Below are 19,729 nucleotides of genomic sequence, written 5' to 3'. Positions count from 1 at the left end.
GTGAAAGTTTAAAATTTTAACCCTGGACATGAAATAAGTTTTCGTTTCCAGCCCTTCCTCCTCCTCACCAGCTTTTCACCTGTACATGGCCTTGAAAGGTAAAAACAAACATCTCACAGATTGATGTTCACATACTGCCCTCCTCCCCCAGAACTATTAGCTAGGGCTGCTTTTGTTTCCTTCTCCCCTCCGCCCCATTGCAGAGCCTGCAGACAAGTCATTTCATGCACAGAGAAAACTTTTTCAGCTACCACGGGCCACGGCCCTTTCCTTAGTCAAATTCAGGCAAAGCATTGTATTTTTCAACGGGGGTTCCCAGTTTTGATTTTCACAAGAACATTTCATGTATCTATATCAGGCTTCAAGTTCTTCATAGAAAAGGAAGACTTCCTGCTTGCTTACAGTTATTTTTTGCTTGTTACTGATAAAGGCAATCTGAATCACCTAGGATTTCATGTCATTTCACTTTCATTCCATAAAACTCTCTTTGTATAGCTATTTTTTGTATGCATTAGAAGTGATAACATAGCTAAGCCTTCAAACTTCAACCTCTGCAAAAAGCTTATTGGAAAAGGAAACGAGGAGAGGAAACGAGGAGAAAGTCTGATATACCTGATCACTAGTCCATTGTTTTTAAAAAGAAAGTGGAGTGAGATCAGGAAGAGAGGGTCACCATAACTAACTGCAGTCTCTGATTTCTTGCTCTTTAAAGAGCACTGTATTATTGAATCCATGTTTGTGTCAGCAAGATAAGTTATTAATAATACACTTATGGGAGAGGTTAAGTTTAATTTGCATGCACTTAAGTGGCCTGCCACATAGAAAGGTGAAAAGCACTTAGCCTGCTCTGGCAAGCAGAAATGGAGTATCGCTGCACTAGTGGTATCCAGATTAGAGTGTATTATGGTTGCATGGATACTTGCAACTTCAAGACTCCTTTGTCTCTCTCTCCGTAATCCTCCACTATCCAAAAAAAAAAAAGGGGGGGGGGGAGGAGATGATCAGAGCTGCGCATCCATACATATATGAATAACAGCCAAACAGCTGGTAGAAATGCAAGTGGAAAACAAGAGCCACTGACAGACTCAACTAGTTTATTTATATACTACAATGTTAGAAGGCTGAAATACCTATTTTTAACTTTTGCTCTATATATTTTGGTAGCTAATTATCACAGATTTTGATACAAGAGCTACTAGAAATAGCTTATCATATTCAACAATATTTTTGTTATAGTACATACAAAATATACAAAAATATCCAGATATTCTACTTACATGCATAAATACATGAAGAGACTCTGGTGCAAATAGAGATATATAGCCAGTCTCAAGCACTGAGATTTATTACAGTATGTAATTGTTCTGTCTGATTTTCCAAAGATACATTATCTTGCAATAAAAGTGAACAGCTAGTCAAATAATGCATCAATTTACCATATTAAATATTTCCTTTGTACATGAAACTTTTACCGTTAAAGAGATATCAGCTCAAAACATTCTAAGGGAAAACAAAAACAAAATGATCAAAAAACCCTCAGCATATAAAGATTTACTTTTCAAGTTCTTAAGACTGTTTGTAAATCATTGACTCCATGCACTACTATTTTCTCTCATTACTTTTTTTTTCCTTACTAGCAAGAAGCCATCAACCATCATTCTGGCAATACTTATCCTCACCACTACCACCCGTTCACAGAATCCGTATCTCATTTATTACATAGATGTAGAGATAGGCTACTATTGAAAATAAATTATATTCAGAGCAACAAGTATCTTCTTTCAGAACATATTTTGAGTTGTCATCTTTATAAAGAAACCTTTTAATCATTGCTGAGAGTGTATTGGTTTCTTCAAAGTCTGAATATATATGCTTCTAAAAGTTCAGAATTCGTTGTTTTTCAGAGAACTACTATAAGCACATGCACAAATATCCTTGCATGAAATTAGTTTTTTATATATATGCATACATTTTTTATATATATATATATATGCACATGCATGTGTATAATTATTATAATTGGCAAGTCAGCACATGTATAGTACAGTTCCTGGTTTTAGAGTATATTTCATTTCTTTTCAAAAGCTGTATTGTCCTCCTTTAATACTTCCCACATACAACATACCAAAATAGAGAAATCGGTTAATGATAATCGCCTTTTTGTTCATGATGTTGTCCTACCACCAGTGTGGTTGGGTTTTTTAATCATTATTTCCAGGTGGTCAATATAGGCTTTCCCGAATCTCTTGCACGACCTCCTTTTGTTCCAGTGGATTGCCCAGAACGACTTCGCAAGTCACGATCAGGACCATCACTTTGCGCCATCTCTTCATCATATCTAAAAATAAGACAATCTGTTCAGTACCTTGTCCCACTATTCACTACACAAACAACAAGTCTTCCATATTCTGTTTTGCTTAATATTTAGCACTGGCATTTAATACAAGCTGTTTTATGCACATGTTTACATGCACATAGTTTGCGATACAGCTATTATTCAAGGAAATTTACCACCACATGATTTTAAAATACAGATCAACCAAAACATCTTCAGCTACTTTTTGTAAGCAACAAATTGTTTGGCAGCTTTAGTTAAACTCCTGAGTTTGTGAAATTTCACAAGCGTGAAATGTTCTTCTGTATTTCTCCTCAATATTGCTACTGCAGACCTGTGGTTGAGCAACAACATCTGATTGCTGGCCATTTAATGAAGTCTTAAGTTATTGCTTCAAACAGAGGGATGCTAACTGCAATTTCAGAAAACTCCAATGTTGCATCAGTGAGCAAGTAGGGAAAGAATGAGCTGAACAAACTGTGTTTAAATTAAATGCATTTGATGACATGTATTTTGTAACACTTAACCACAGTGACAAGTAGTTCTTTAAATATCTAACCACATTATAGTCTCAGATAACTTCAGTATACACTTACCTTTCAGTTGTTATGGAAATTTTAAGCAGGAATTGGCTATGGACGTATAATTATCAAAAGATAATACTACAATATTTTGTAGATCAGTCGTAGAACAGGCATAATATATGTTTAGTTACATTGTTGTATAGGTATTTGTAGCTACCACATATAAAACATTAACTGAAATTTAAATCGTAATTCAGCTGACACTTACATATATAACTGATTTTACTAACATATCAAAAGAGTGTAAAACTGGTATGAACTATTGGATCAACTGTGTACATACCACATTCCTGACATCCTAAACAATTGTAATATAAATAGACTTGAGAACCTATGTGAACATTCTTTCAATAAACATGAGAAATTGTCATCAACATGGTATTCAAGTGTTCCTCTGCATCCTAGATAAATTCTTCAGACACTCCAACATAAAGATGTCCATCTCCTTGATTTCTCCCTTTGTAATACAGATTGGGGAATTTTAAAAATACCTGGCAAGACATTATTATTATTACATCCATGAATGACAAGAATTAAGTGGCATCATTTCTATGAACTGAGAGGTAATAGCTATTTGATACAAATTTTATCTATTTAACTACAATCTGTATGTTACACTCAAGAAAATTAAACTCTACGTATGTAGAAGACAAACGCTCTCTTGCTTCTATCCCTCAAATTCAGCTTCTGGAAGCTCACTACACCCAGCGGTTTATTAGACAATTTAAGTTCCCTCTGGAGATAAAGGATGTACTCCCACCTCCAAAGCTGCTAATGCAGCCCTAAAAAATGAAGTGCTATCTTTCTGTCCATTTTTCCCATATGAATGAATTAAGTTTACTTTTTTTAATGTGCAGTGTAGACCACAGAGATAAAGTGGAGCAACTGAAAAACATTTGCATTTATATAGAACATTGATAAAACTTACAAGACTTCATAATTGCCAAGAACCTCTTTTGGTGGAGATTTATTCCATTTACAGTCTGGAATTTCCCCATTTGGCACAGCAATGTTAAGTGTGTCATTAATAAGATTGTACTTCAAGATGCGATCATTAGCCGTACTGGAAGTAAGAGAAGGGGAAGCATTGACCTACAAAAAAAAAAGGCAGCATCAATTTTTTGAGTAGTACAGTTCTCTAAACAGCACTTGTGATGACTACACATACTATTTGGGAAATGAAGAATCAGCGTCTCTAAGCACATCTTTCTGTTCCTCAGATGTTGAATGGAATCCCCCGTTGGGCTTTTTTTTTTTTTTAACTTAAAAAAAAAACAACACTACGTGTCTGCAGTGCCAGAAGGCCTTGAAGATTTTTCCTGAGACTAAGTTCACCAGGTTTCAGAAAAACAGATTTTTGTTTAGTTTTCTAAGCTTCCATGGATACCAAAACCATAAATTTCAGTGCCTGGTTCACTCCAACAGTTGCTACATACAGGAATCTGTAGGCTTATTCTAGTTAAACAGCTTTTATTTATGTTCTTAATCCAAGTTCTCCCCTGTTAAATTGTGAGCTGGAGAAACACATATGCTCCCTCTCTATTCAGAGCACTAAATTGGATTTTTTTTTTTTTTTTAGCTAAGGCTAAAAGTGGGGTTAATTTTAACATATCTCTTGTGTTCCACATTTATTACAAAGAAGTGGTATCAGAACAACAAACAGCTTTGCTCTTTCAGTAGGATTAAGGAAGAGGGCTAGATAAAATTTTTGTTGAACACACAGATCCAAAGTTAATACACTAAAGAGAAATTTATGTGAAAAAAGAAGCTTTCCAAATATCCCAATTATCCTGTATATGCCTCCCCTTTCTTTCCTCCTAACCTGCAACATTAATGACATGACAGCGCTCAAGACTTGGTAAGCTCAATGTTATGCTGCATCGGGCCAATGTCAATTTTCCAGCTACTGATACATTAACTAAGAGGGCTGCTAATATTCAGACTGCCTCTGAAGTCTAATTGTGTGGATGCTCCGGATTTGGAAGACAAAACAGAAAGCCACAAACACACAAAAAAAACAAACAGAAAAAAAGCACACAGTAGCTTGGTCATCACATGGTCTATTTTACTTTCTGACATTTTGCCTAATCCACTTACCTAAAGAACAGAAAGACAAAGCTTAAAAAGAGAAAACCAAGTAGATTCCTCTGTAGTCTTCTACTCTGTGATATAAAATTAGTCAGAAGTTATTTCCATATTTTGTGTAACTTTACCTCAATTAGCCATGGTTTAAGCTTGTCATCAATGATAATGTCATATCCATAGCATTCAAAGCAGTGTTTATCATTATTCATTACAGGCTAAAAAAAAGACAAAAATGTATTAAGAACAACCAATTTGTAAGTAACCTGATTATGCACTTGATTTGCTATAAGTGACATGACTGGATTACAAATCTTCTACAACATAAGCTAATGTAACTCTAACATAAGCTACTAATAAGTTCAGGATTCTCCCCACACTCAACTCCAAAGTACACATTTCAGTATTAATGATTGCATTAATGCCAAGGACTGTTACATTAGTTTTCCATCATGCTTCCAGCTTTAAAATAAGCGTTCTCCCATTTTTCAAAAGCAGTAAGAATATCTAAAACCTAAATATATCTGGAGAAATTGGGAAGTTTTCAAGTTTACGTAACATAGCTTCACATAAACATAAATTCTTTAAACTTCAGAGATGGAAGACTTATTCAAAGACATTTCTTTTACTGCAGAAAAGTAAGGTCAAACAATTACCAGATATTTTTAAAAACTATTATTAGCTCAAGCCATCTACGATCTTGAAAGCTAAGAGAGACAAAGGATCATGTTGTACATAGATACACATCCTCCACTCAATTTTCCAGCATCTGCAAAGGATTTTCAGTATGCACGCCAAGACTTTTATACAAATCTCATCAGATCTTTTAAAGAAACCTTTGTAACAGGTTAGAAACATGATTTCCTCTCCTACATTAATAATGAAAGCTTTTCATTTCTTCAGAGAATGAAAGAGGGGTAAGAGGAAAGAGCATCTCTTATTACATCTGTCATTCTCAGACACAAAGAAGTACTGAAGCTGACCAAAACATTTCATCCTCTATATTCTAAACACTTTTCTTCTCCTAAGGTTCTGCAAACATTTAGATCAAATACCTTTTCTTCTCACATCTGTTTTCAAATATGATTGGATAGCAGACGCTGAGGTGAGCCCCACTTCCCCACCTCCCACTGATTCTAGCTTCATGACCTTGTCCCTCTTTCTTGTGCTGATTCTGGCATTCATCTGATCCTTCAGTGAGGTCATTCAGCTTATAACACTGGCAGAATACCAACCCATCAATAAAATAGTAATTTTTCAGTTGGACAAGTGAGATGATTCAACTCCCAATGGTGCCAGGACCAGCCCAAAAAAGATGATGAGACCATGCACTTGAGAACAGGACAGCCCTTCTTGGCAGCAATAAGCTCTTCAGTTACCCCAGTTGCCCCATGGAGCAGTACCTGCTCTCTAATGTAATCATGGACTATTACCCAAACACTCAAAGGTCACTCAAGCAGAGGACTATCATATTTAAATCAAAAAAAGTAAGTGTATAACAGTTCATGATAACTATGTGACTAGTATATAGAAGAGCTGAAAGTAAGTTACGTAAGTCTGCTAAACTAATATCCTTACATTTTGATTGATAAATTGTCCTCCACAGCTATTTTTTCTTTGACATATTTGTTATTGCTGAAATGACATCATGAGCCTTGGCAGAGCTTAATACTATTCACAAGGGCACTATCAAGTCATATTAAATAGTTCAGAGAGACCTGAAGGAGAGAGATTCATTCAGCTCTTCAATATGCACACACAGCTCGCCCACCCACCCAAGATTCAAATTCACCCAGCTCAAACAAATCAACAGATCACAGAATTGCAGGAATCAGCATCAACACTGTCACTCAAATAGCAGGAAACAGATTTCAAGGATTTTTTGGTGGCAAGCTCACTTGCATGGTTATGAAAAGTCTACACTAGCAGCATTCCCAGAACAGTACTCACCGCAACGGCTTTCAGGGACTGCACAATTATCCAGTGAATTTCATCAAATAATTTGTTCGTCACTTCCTTTCCACGGGTGCTTTCTAGATACAGGCGTAAGTTACTCACTGTCCACTTGCCTCCATGGATATGATTGTAATCATCCTGAAGAGTTGCACGGTTAATTTAGTCTAAGATTTTGAAGTTGTTCAGCAGTTTTGTTTCATCCACACAAAAACTCAACTTATACTTGCATACAAAGGTTGTTTTAAAAACAAACTCAAATTGCTTTTACTCTATTTTACAGCTTTATGCAGACTTCATCTTTAAACTGCCCTCTACATAAACAACCATTTTTATTATAGCCATATGTTTACATCGCACTTCACAAATCAAGTAATAAAGCTGGACTTAAAAGAAAAAAAGTACTTCAACAGTTTAATAGCAAAATCTAAGTTTCGACTGGGAAATCTAAGTTTTGAAGTGTGACAAGAGAAGACTGAACCTTTTTCCTCCTCTGGAGAAATAGTTAATAATAGCTAAATTTCACTAAAGTTAGCAGTTCTAAAATGTAGCACTTATCTGGGTTTACTCATTTAAAATATGACTTGTCTGTTTCCTCAAAAGACAAGCATGGTATATTCTTAATGGTACTACTGACAACAGCTGCATTAATGAAGACAGTGAAATAACACCTGAATTACTCTCAAACAATTTTTCAGGTAATTCAGTACTTTGCTATAGAAAACACATTAAGTGCTGCTGAAATAGAACAAGGGAAAAAAGGAGGTTGCTATATTTTTGTCTTTTCAGAGGCTATCAATGTCCTGCAAGATATTCTCGCTAAACGGAAGGACCAAAGCAAACTGATGGTGTTCTTACTGATGGAAAGATATTTTCAGTCCTCAAATAGCTCTCAGGACAAGGACTTTATCCCTTTTTAAAGATTTTCCTCTGAGCGTTTATAAGAACAATTGTATGCCTGCTAAATTATAAAACACTGAATGCCTAGAGTAGAAAAAAGTTCTTATAGGAATGAAACCTTTCATCTTGTAAAAAAAGGTCAGAGAAACCTCTATCTATTTTTAGTTTTTTGTTTGTTTGGTTGGTGTTTTGTTTTGTTTTCCTCCTCTCCTCTACAGCTTCCCCCATAGTAAATTTGAAAGACTATACAAATAAAGATCTGAAACATGGTTCTCAGGACTTGCATGGAAAAAATGTCTTAAGACCACAGATTCCAGAAAGGGGACAGAGATCAAAGTTTCAACCCACTTTGCATTTCAGAATAAATACTCAAATCAAAATAGAATCATTGAATGGTTTGGATCAGAAAATAGATTGCAACTGTATAGAGCTTTGCACTGTCACAACTATTTAATTAAAAATATCAGAACAAAGCAGAATATTGCAGGCTACATGGACGATTGCTAACAGAAAATTGAATAGAAGAATTACTGTTGGTTTTTTTTGCATTACATATGCAGTGAATAATGATTTAGAATTATATTTTCTGGCACAAATATTACAATGTGTATACTTAATTACTCTCCTTCCCTTTACATTACTTTTTCTCTCTCCCTGATATTGAATTATAAGCTTTTCAATTTAGTGATATTTTCCCATGAGCTTGTAGGATACAAATAAAGTAAAACTCCAGGGTTCACGTAGGGTTTAGAGTAGAGATGAAAAGCTAGAAACTAAGAGCCTTTCCAGACCTCATCATAATTTTGATAAATCACTTGACAGTTCAAATTAGGTGGTTCTTCTAAAATTGTACAGCTTAGTTGCCTCTGAAGTTGCAGACATGTTTAAAACAGAAGGAAAGATGGGACAGACAGTGGCTAAACTTTTCTCACCTCTTTCTGGAAGACTCAACAGGTATTAATGGTTCAACATTTCTAAAAAAAATAAATCTTTCAAATGCTCCAGTAATGACTGTACATTTTTATGCTGATACTTCTATACCCATTTCTGTTGTCCTTTCTTCTTTCAAGATGACCTCACTACTTATTTTCACTTCTACTTTTATTTGGGAGAAATACTGAAGTTCTTGGGAGAAATACTTTAGTTGGTGTAGATGAAAGGGTGCATAATAATGGGATAGGCAACATATCCCATGCCTCATCTCTTCTCTGTTACTGGCAACAGCACCATGATTTATGCTCTTACATTGTACGGGAACTGTTTTACCGCAACTCAGTGTGCCCTGTCAGATCATAAGATCTCTGAAGCACTTCACAAATCAGCATCTGAGCAAGAAAACGTTTGCAGTGCTAAAAGTGTTACATTTTGACACTTACTCTAGCTAATAATTACCACCATAGGTGACATTTACAATTCACACCTTTGTTACAGGAATATCCGGATAAAAACAGTTCTGTTATGCTGCTATAACAGTTACAAGCTATAGCTATATGTAGGTTATAGCTATAACTCCTAACAGTTCTGCTATAACTTACAAAGCAGTAAGACACAAGGCACATTTTTCTTGTGCATGAGCGTGCATATACATATATGTACATATTTTCAATGCTCTTAAAAAAATAAACCCCACAAAATTGGGAAGTAAAACAATGGAGTTTTAATCCCTGCTACAGAGGCACGTTTTACAAATCACAGACATCTGCTAAAAATGCAGAAGGGACAGCCATTATCAAGTGAATTCCCTGAAGGAACAAGTTTTGGGCAGTGATACTGCATGTCCACCCGTTTGTTTCACCCCTAACCCACTAGCCTTTCCTTTCACTGGTGAATTTTAGCCTATTTTGACAGAGGGAAATGCTGTCAAAGCTATCAGGCTTCCACATATTTTATGAGCATCAATGGCAAATTACAGGACGGAACTGTTCTTCAGGCAGAACTCCATCATTGTGCATTCAAGAGGAAGCCACCAGCTGGCCAGGCAGCAAACAGTTATCACTAAACTCACAACTGCATGTTCCCTTTTTCACCAAAGAAAGCTGTGGGGGGGGAGGAGGGGGACGACACCACGACGACGACACATAGGAAGAAGGTGGAAGGCACTGTGGTAAATAAGTGCTGAAAACTGGAAAGCTGAATTAACTGGATAGGTGAGAAAGAGGGAAGGGGAGATCAGGAAGGAGATATTCAAGTGCCATTATAAAATACAAATCCACAGGAACCAGGCTTCATTAATTCCACTGCTCATAGACTGAATTGCTAAGTGAGCATATTAGCATTTAAATGACAGGAGACTTGGAAAGAAATTGCTTTCAACTACTGCAAGTCAACACTGAAGATATCACAGTCTATTACAGAGCTTGCAACTCATTACCTTGCATATATTTTATCTACAGTCTTTTAAAATTTATTTATTTAAAGATCAAGTAAGTAATTTAATTGCAAGCTGATGAAAAAATGACAAAAAGCCTTTTTATTCCAAACTTTTGCGACAATTCAAGAAAACCAGTCTTCCTATGAAAAAGCACCTAAGAACACAGTACACTTACCCCATGTTTCTGAATGGCAACATTTGTAAGATGTACAAACATGTTATCCAATTCACTTGTACTTGGTGTATATTTTACTGTGCAAAACCGGCAAAATCCAAGTTTATACCTTAAATGCAAAAAGTCATTAAAGTTTAAACCCCAGTAGGAAGTAAGTAAAAGATCATCTCAGGACACCATGTACATGTTAAACTTCTTTGTGCAACAATGGCAACGTTATTTTGACTACATTAAACATTAATATACAAACACATACGATCTTACATGTAACATCTCAGAGGGCGATAGGTAGATACTAAAACATACAGACGAAGGTCAAATTTCTTTCCTCCAATTAGTAATGGATTGTTGATATATAGAGAAATCACATAAGCTTCTTTGGAAGACTGAGATACAAACCTGTAAGACATCAGTAAGGTTTCAGAATGTGACAACTGTAAACGTTATAACAGGATAGATCTTTTTCTTCTTTAGAAGCAGCCTGTGATTTTGAATTGACTGAAATCTTGTATCTTATTGGCAATGCAATGTTTTAAGTTATACTGGTTAATAAAACATGCTTGGCATCCATCATTACGTACCAAAGAAAAAAAAGTTAATACAAAACACATGGCTGAGATTTCCAATTAAATTCAGTTTTGAAGTTAACAGAGTAGCTAACTGAGCCACTCAGAATGCAGTTCTACAAACCAGCCTTTTCCTTTGAGAGCATTTACAGCTAATCAGAGTTCAGAAAAGCAAAGAGTACATATTACATTACCTTTGTTAGTCAAAGCCTTGTATTCCTAGAATGTTTGTATTTATGCATAGCTTGCAATTGCAAAGCTAGCTTTCAAACTGTGACATTCTTCAGATTCCAAGGTAAATAGAAAAAAAATACTCAAGGGAGGTTTAGCCAGTCAATTTATAACCGAAAAAAATAGCATTAGTTGTGTGATCAAAACTTTTATTAGTCAGAGGAAAACACAGATTGCTAAACTGTTAGATCCATTTGGAAGTAGGTCACCAATGTAAGGTGTATTACTTTGTGCTCCAAACAGATCACGTCTTTATTTCCCAAAAGCACATTCCTCCTTTGTATTAGTTTAAGAAGTGAATTGATACATATTAAATACAAACTGCTCAGGGAAAGATTTTTTTCCTCACTTCCTGTTATTTAACACTATGGAGCAGAGCAATTTGTTTTTGCAAGTTATTCATCCAACACTAAAAGCATTTTTTATAGAGAATAGTTATTCAAACAGTTTTTTATACCTCCTCGCACCAAAATAAATCTTACTAAGACTTGTTTGAAGGAGGAAGCCAGATAATTGAGATGAAATGCAAAACTATATAATGACAAAGCAATAGTAATGAAATACTTTTCCCTGTGCATCGGACAACTAGCATGTTCATGTGGTTCACCTGATTATACAAAGTACAACAAAGGGTTTAGTCTTTAAAGCACTTACGAAGATGTTTTGCTATCTCGAGACCATTTTTTAATTTGAGAGAGTTTATTGATTAGAAATATTCCTTTTCCTTGAGCTTTACCACAAGGTTTCATAATCCAAGTGCTGGAGGGATTTTTTCTGAATTCTTCAACAAAGAGATTATAATCGGCAGGAAGCATAAAAGTAACAGGAACAAAATCTGAGTTAAGAGAAAAAAAAAAGGTTCACGATTAAGGACGCTGTATCTAAGAAGACTATTCATGAATATAGGGTAAAAAATAATTTCTTGGTTCTCAATTTTTCCAATCTGGCATGATCCACCTTCAATAAAACTCATGTTGCTTTTTAATCTCATTTAGTTCATAGTTTTTACTTAAAGAATTGCTAAATATTGCATGCTGCTAATTTCAGATTAGCAGACTTTAATTCATATGGATTATTTTTCTTCTGTTTAAATGATGTGCAATTAGAGTATTAGACACCATTCCAACTTAACTTATATTAGCAAAATTTCTCGATTTCATATGCTAGCTTTTATCATTCTTCAAATCTCTGTATATGCAAAAATCCTAATGTTGATGTTTCCTCTTTGGATGTGGTATTTTTTGTTTCTGTGTAACTTCCATTAGTCATTCTTTGCTCCCATACCCAGTATTACCATGCTCGCGGAAATCTAAAGAAAAATATTTCTTGCTTTTCGCTATCAGATTATTCTCAGTTTCATCCATAAAGCAATGCTTCTTTCTTACACAGATGAACAGTGCTTTTTTTCCACTTGCCCCAGATGTAAATCAGTTCAATGTCTCCATCTCTATTTCACTCCAATGCTTTCCGACCTCTGTAACAACTTTGCTCTCCTTACTCCCAACTTACTCCTACTCCTACTTTGTTTGTTTGTTTTGAAGGGGTAGTGGCTTTTTTCCTTTGGTTGGTTGTGGTTTTATTTGTTTTTTTGCAGGGGGGTGCGATGGTGGTGGATTTTTTGTTTGTTTTTGCTTGTTCTTACTTGTTTTTAAACTTCATTTTCTAGCAGTCATTACCAGTTCTCCAACTTCCCCTAAATTTCTCCTCTGAAGAGTTTATCCATTCAATTCTGTCTGGAACCTTTCTACAAAAGATTATTTTAGTTTTTGCTCCAGTATAGGATTTCCAGATAATGTTTTTTCACTTTTGATTTAAAGAAACTCCAGCCCTTTCTGATATGAAGTTTTAGGGCCCTTCAGTTCCACCACTGATCTTATAGCAAAATACCTTAATGCCACAATACTTCCCTCTTTAAAATAGGGATAGATACATATGCAAATCTATTTCTGTATATCCTTACATTTAGGAATAATAATTTCATGATTCTTCCTTATGCTTATAAATAATCATTTCATGATCATTTCCATTCAGCCCATGTTGCTTCAGCTAATGCTGCACTGGTAAGTTCAGTCTTCATTAAGAACCTTACTGCTTACCAAACCAAGCCTAAACACAACTTTCACACATAGTAACTGGATTTGTTCTCTTCCCTGAACAGTGCTATGTACTAGTAAGAACACAGTGGAGGAAACACCCAGTGTGACAGAAACAGAAATGTTCAATCTTTTAGTCCTGTCTTGTGTCTAATTTCAGCAAAGTTCTTGAATAGGTTACATGACCTCTACTTCTCTCGATTTGTGAAATATTAGCCCTTATCCTTCAAAACAAGGTTTGTGAAAAGCTTTGAAAATACAGAATTTCATATTAAATGTTTGCAACTACTGTTTTTAATCACTTTCCCTACTCTTGTGTTTCCTTATGCTCTAATGGCAGGTTTGTGGGAAGGGAAAAGGAGGAAAAGACAGGGAAAGAAGGCTGTTATGTTTGCAGAACAGAGTAATTTTAGGATAGAGTACACTTTATTCTATTTAACTGACTGTTAGTGACAGAGCATCTGCAGATAGTCATTTTAGCGTTGGAACACTTCAGAAATTCAGAAAATTGAGCTGTGCTGCAACTAGATTACTTTTACGTGATGATCCAAACACATCAATTTTAGGTCTCCAAAAGCAACCTGGTAAAAATAGGCAGCTTTGGTTGCACATACTTCTTGCAAGCAGCAGTTTTTCTTACTGAATTCATTGCACAAAACTAGCAACTTGTAAATTAGAATAATTTGTACATTAACGTGCTGTTCTGTTACTGTTTCAAGTTACAATGCCAACAGGTCACTGACCACACAGAAAACAAGATTAAAGCTGATAAGAACCACATACCCAAATAAATATATTTTCCATTTTCATCCTTTTCTGCAAGAGGACTTCCTTCTTTCTCAAGTTCTCTCCTATATCGCTTGATATTTTTTACCATCAAATCCTTTCTGGTCAGCTCATAGTGGTTGGGGAAATGATTGACAATTTGGTCATCAGAAAGACGGTAACCAGTTTCCACACTGAAAACATTTCTGATCGTTTGTACGCTCATCCTGAAGGCAAAGACAGATACCAAATTACTTTTCTCAAGAAACACAACCCAGGAGGACAAAGTTGTAACAGTGTTACCTTTACTTCATCTTCTCCCTCTCACTGTTTTCTCCCCCTTTCACACTTCTCTTTCATTGCTCTATGTAGTAAAATACTTTGCTGCAGTGACAATACAACATACTGAACCCCTGTTAGCAAGACCAAATGAAATCCTGCCAGAGGTTGTCTCAGTCCGTCTGCTACTCAAATTTGGGCAGATGGTGAGGCAAGTAAAATGACAGCTTGGACCTAGTGGACTCTGGCTTGTTGATGACAGACAGGTCAAATCCCAGCAGGGCCTACAAATGACTGATATGCACCCAAATACTACAGAGGCATCTTTCTAAATCTATTGGTTTGCTCTCTGGAAGCTCAGGTTTCCTCTTAAAAAAAAAAAAAGCCACAAAAACAACCTCATACTGACCACCTTGCTATCTGAATTCCAAAGTACTTCAAGTACATGAACAGTGAATCACAGATCTTGCTAAAAACATCCATAAATGCCAGAGCAGAGAGCTGCGGTGACCAAGTCATCAAATCAGTTATCTACTTCATTTTTCACAAAAGATAAGAGCAGAGCCACAAATACAAAGTTTTTTTTTTCTTTTGTACTAAAGGTGTCACACTGGAAATTTAAGATTATTTCCTGAATGCATCAATCTGCTGTTATCATTTCAGGAAGAAAACAAAACAAGTAACAACAGTTTGCATGAGTGTCCTGTTCCCCTACTCCTCCCTCCAGCTGCATTCCAAAAGCACAAGCTGATTACTACATTCCTACTCATTTAAATAAGTGGTTAGCAAAAGGTACATTCAGCAGTATAAAGTGCCATTCTGTCATATTTGAAAGGGACGATATAAATGGCTTGGCTTACCTGAAGAGGTACTGTTTCTACCATTTAATAAATTACTGCATCATAGCACAGCACTGCAGTCTTGTATTAGACAAACTCCATTACCTTGATTTAATTTCATATTCACCTTTCAGCATTGAAATGTTGAAAAATTAGTTTGCATATAACTTTTTACTATGAGGAGAAGTCGAGTGCAGTTCTCAAGGCCTTTACTACAAGAGCTTGCACTCTGGTAACAGGGCAAACCTCTGCTACACTGATAAAAGAATGTTGTATCATATATTAGAACCATGTACTCCTTGATCATTTTGCTTACATCAGGTTGTCAAAAAAATTTAGGTAAAGGTCCATTCAAAAATTCCAACTGGGCCACAAAAACCCTCCTACAGTAGAGTATACAGTAAGCAGACTTTTTTCCCAAGAAATTTGAATAAAATCAGATATCACATTTCAAAACGAAACAAAAAGACACCCCACTGGCTACAGCCTTTGCCCTGGTGTTTTTACAAATGGTATCCTCAGAAGCGATTGTCATCTTACTAGGTTAGTGGCTTTCCAATGCCTGATAAAACCTTTATGAAACTGGAAAGACATACAAGGTCATTAGCATGGGAAAGGATCCATGCGGATAGGACCTCCTGTCTCGAGGAAACCTAATGACTTTAGCAGGCCTACACAGCTAGAGGAGAAATCTACTAATACAAATCTCAACAAAGGATCAGCAATAGCATAAGAAATTACAGGAGCAATGAAACAATGTTATGCTCTTAGGAACACTTCAGTAAGTTAATGTGTGCATCTTTTATTTTTAAATATGCATTTTGTTATATTACTAATGGTATTAACAGAAGACATTAAAATACTTCACAAATTTAGAAATTGCTATTTTAACGTACTTACCAATAAAAATTCCAGTCTTCATTTTCTGCCACCTGAATCCAGCCTCTTTTTTCAAAGTTGTTTATTAATACAGATTTTTCTATGTCAGTTACCCACTTTACTTTTCCTGCCATTATCCCACAGCAGGATCAACCTGTTAGCAAAGAACAGTGTAAAGGTGTGAAATGGATAACAAAAGGAGAGAAAAAAAAAACAGGACAGTCAAAGGGGAAGAGAAGTGGCACCTAGAGAGCGCTTTAACTTCAGAAAGATGGGAGAAGTAAATCAATGTTAAAAAACAATGAAAAGAATGTCCTAAGTTCAGACTGAGAGCCCACATTTGTCAACTGGACAACTACAAACCAGAACAAGTCTAGTTACAAGGATTTTCCATGCTCTCCAACCAATTCACTTTTTATGAATGGGTGCATAGCTCACATCTCTCCTTAAACACACTAACGACAGAAATCACTATCATATGTTTACTGGGTGCTGTTTATGGAAAAAAAAAAAAGCATAGAGCACAGACTGTTTATTACTTCTAACCAAGACTTATATGCAATTACATTTTTAATTTTGTTTTGAAGCGAGACAGTTCACATGGATCACTTCACTCACCAACTGCAAACTAAATAGAAGTCTCCAAAAAAAAAACCCTTACACTCTCAAGGAACAGTATGCTGTAATGTAAGGAGAAGAACCAAAGTAACATTACTAACTTTTTATTGTCTTCGCTGTATTTCATGTAGCTGTGATTTTGCCTTCTGCTCTAGCTGCTGGGGCACAATAAGCTGGTATCAATAAACCCTTGAAAGCAGACTTTCCCAGACCTAAGGTTATTAAAACAGTTCTCACAAGCTGCATTTCAACTCATGACGTCTAGGTGTCACTTTCTATACTAGATCTCTCTCACTTGTCCACATCGGCCTTTCCCCTCCCTTAGGATCTCAAGACCTGTTGGAAGGGACCTCAAGAGGTCCCCAGTGCAGACTCCTGCTCCAAGAAGGGTTAGGCATAAGGTCTGACCAGGCTGCTCTCAGCTTTATCCAAGCACATTTGGAAAACCTCCAAAGACAAAAGCAGCACAGCAGCTCTAGGCATCCTGTCTCACCACTCAACTGCCCTCATGGGGAAAAGATTTTTCCAGATTCAGCCTGAACCTCCCTTGTTTCAGCTTGTGCTTGTTGTTTCCCATCTTCCCGCCCTTCAGCACCCCAAACAGCTTGGCTATGCCTTCTGGAAAACCTCCTTACAGGTACAGGAAGGTTGCAATTACATGACCACAAAAGTCACCTCTTCTCCAGGCCAAAGGAACACAGTTCTCCCATCTCCTCAACAAAGGACAAGCACTTCAGCCCCCGTGGCAATCCTCTACTGAACTTGCTTGTTTATACGCATCTGCCTTATGCTGGGGGCTCAAGTTATTTTTGTCCATCCTCATATATATATATAGTACTACAGCCTTGCCCTTTCTCTTTGAAAAAAATAAAAAAATAAAAAAAGCCAGGTCTAAAAGATGTAAATAAATGTATAACAAATGCACTGAAGGTGTGAGGACAAGCCAAACATCCACAATTTCTACTTCTCCAAAGGACAAGCTGAAGCTTTTCTGACAGCACTATCATGAGAAAATGATAATACTAATGTCAGGGGAAGACAGCTCTCATAAGCAATTTCAATTGTTGTGTACATTCCACAAATGAGTTTTAAAATTGCAGCCTAGTGAATTTTCATAGCTATCTTACCCAGAAATCCACTACAGAAGAGTACCGATTCAGCAGAAAATCTGAGCCCAAGGCACATTCTTTGGCACGTGCCTCTCCCAAGAACAAAAGCTGCCATGCAAGGAAGGGGGATAGAGCAGAGGTATGCATGCACATAACACCATCTACTGCTCCCTCCACTTATAATTTTCCACCGAAAAAATCAAACTCAAAAATGCAGTAATTACACGAGTAGAGATGAGTAATCAAGGTAATCGAGATGATTTTTGCAACTAAAACAACCCAATAGGTCTTCAGCTACCACAACTGGATGCGGAGACGCGTTCCGCTTCAGTCTCCCTCCACCTAAGAGCCTTAGCTCACGATGCAGCGCTCCCACTTTTTCTTTCCTAGTCTATTTAAATTGACATATTCCACAAGGCAGATGTTTACTATTAGGCTTTGGTTTTGAAGCATTTTAGGCCCACTTATTTTTCATTCACATTGGTAAAACAAGCTGAAATCAAGCCTAAATAAACAGATGGAAAAGAGCACATGCAGACTTGCAGCCTTCTTTGTGTGCTTATACAACACATAGTTCTACAAGGTGATGACTTTTCGCTGGGCCTTTTAGACACTACCAAAACAAAAATAAATGAAGCAAAAGGGTTCATTTACTTGAGCTGAAGTACATCTGAATCACAGTCAGTGACTCACTAGTACCACACACCATCTTGTTGTGGTTTTAAAAGCTCAGGAATTAGTCAGCATGGGATAGAATCCTCCTTTCAAAAGGAAATGCGTTAAATGCTACAAAAGCCTTAATTAAGCACACTGTAAAAATGTGAACGAGCCTTAAAACCTGCATGCCACGTCTCTAAGCCACCCCATTAGATCTACCCTCCAGGAGCGGGCGCACAAGGAGACCCTGGGCTAAGCACCCGCCTCACGGGAAGGGCCACGACAGCTCGATATATCGCGATAGCGCCGGCGGGAAGGAAGCTGGACGCCTCCCCCAGTGGCGGCAGCCCCCGGGCCGTGCGGGATAGGGCGGGCTGGGGCAGGAGATGGGGCGCACAGCGCTACCCCGCTCTCACCTGCAGCAGAGAACAGCCCCTCAATCGCCGCGGCCGCGGCCACGTCCGCGCCCACCACCATTGACCCGCCCCACCCCTTCCGGCGTCGTTCCCTAAGAAACAGGACGCGCGGCGGCAGGACTTCCGGGGGGCCATGGCTGCACTGGTGGGGGGTGCAGTTGCTAGGGAGACGCGCCGAGGCCCCGCCCCCGCGAGCGCCCGGCGCCGCGCAGCGTAAAAGAGCGGACGCCATTTTGTCGGCCCAGCGCAGCGCGGCCTTCGTGGGCTTCAAGGAGGGGGAGGGTCTGCCCCCGCATCGCCTCACAGCGGGGTCCCGGAGCCCGCTCAGCGCTTGCCCCATTCATCCGTGGTTTTGGGAGCTACCATAAAGTCCTTGGGGTTGTAGTTGCCCTGTCTTCTGTTCAGGGAAAAGGTCCTTGATAGACATCTGATTACCAAGTAGATGGCGATTTGCAGAGTCGTTGCCTGACAAAACGTGCCTAGGAATTCCCGGAATGCCTAGAGAGCTTTCACCGGTGCAAAAGCTCAAGTCTCTGTGATTTAACGTATCACATGTTGATCACCATACAGCTATAGGATTTTTTTTTCTGTTGTTGCTATTCTGAAGGAGTGTGTGAATGTTTCCCTGAAATGACCAAAAACTGTACTTCACAGTTAAAACTGTGTGAGAGAAATAATACCTAAAAATTTACAGCATTAGTGGAGAAGCCTGATTTACGCATACACAACTCCTTCCAAGATGAGAGATGATGTTAAGACACTTGACATACATCAGAGTTACTGTGGTTGATACGATCAATACAGAACAATAGGGTGTTTCATAATGGACTGAAGATTGAAGGGTCTCTGAGGGAAAAATAAAGGTGAAATAAATTAT

The 19,729-nt window shown here is 37.4% G+C and overlaps 1 protein-coding gene across 3 annotated transcripts; it reads right to left on the bottom strand.

Moving 5' to 3' along the window:
- Window positions 1-1,074: 1,074 nt before the first annotated feature.
- TTLL1 (TTL family tubulin polyglutamylase complex subunit L1) lies at window positions 1,075-19,009 on the bottom strand. Of its 3 annotated transcripts, none has more exons than XM_083842209.1 (10): window positions 18,853-19,009; window positions 16,074-16,206; window positions 14,074-14,282; window positions 11,852-12,032; window positions 10,665-10,799; window positions 10,401-10,509; window positions 6,952-7,095; window positions 5,133-5,219; window positions 3,848-4,011; window positions 1,075-2,338 (listed from the first exon to the last, which is right to left on the bottom strand). In XM_083842209.1, exons 2-10 carry the CDS (start codon window positions 16,184-16,186, stop codon window positions 2,209-2,211), a joined length of 1,272 nt encoding a protein of 423 aa, XP_083698335.1. In that variant the 5' UTR covers window positions 16,187-16,206; window positions 18,853-19,009; the 3' UTR covers window positions 1,075-2,208. The 3 variants fall into 3 exon arrangements, with proteins under 3 accessions (XP_083698335.1, XP_083698337.1, XP_083698336.1); XM_083842211.1 differs by lacking the exon at window positions 18,853-19,009 and adding an exon at window positions 18,701-18,725; XM_083842210.1 differs by lacking the exon at window positions 18,853-19,009 and adding an exon at window positions 16,772-17,723.
- Window positions 19,010-19,729: the final 720 nt, after the last annotated feature.

The sequence above is a fragment of the Anser anser genome (genome assembly GCF_964211835.1).
Source record: "Anser anser genome assembly, chromosome: 1".
Taxonomy (NCBI): Eukaryota; Metazoa; Chordata; class Aves; order Anseriformes; family Anatidae; genus Anser; species Anser anser.
This window is presented reverse-complemented; position numbering and strand designations above follow the sequence as displayed.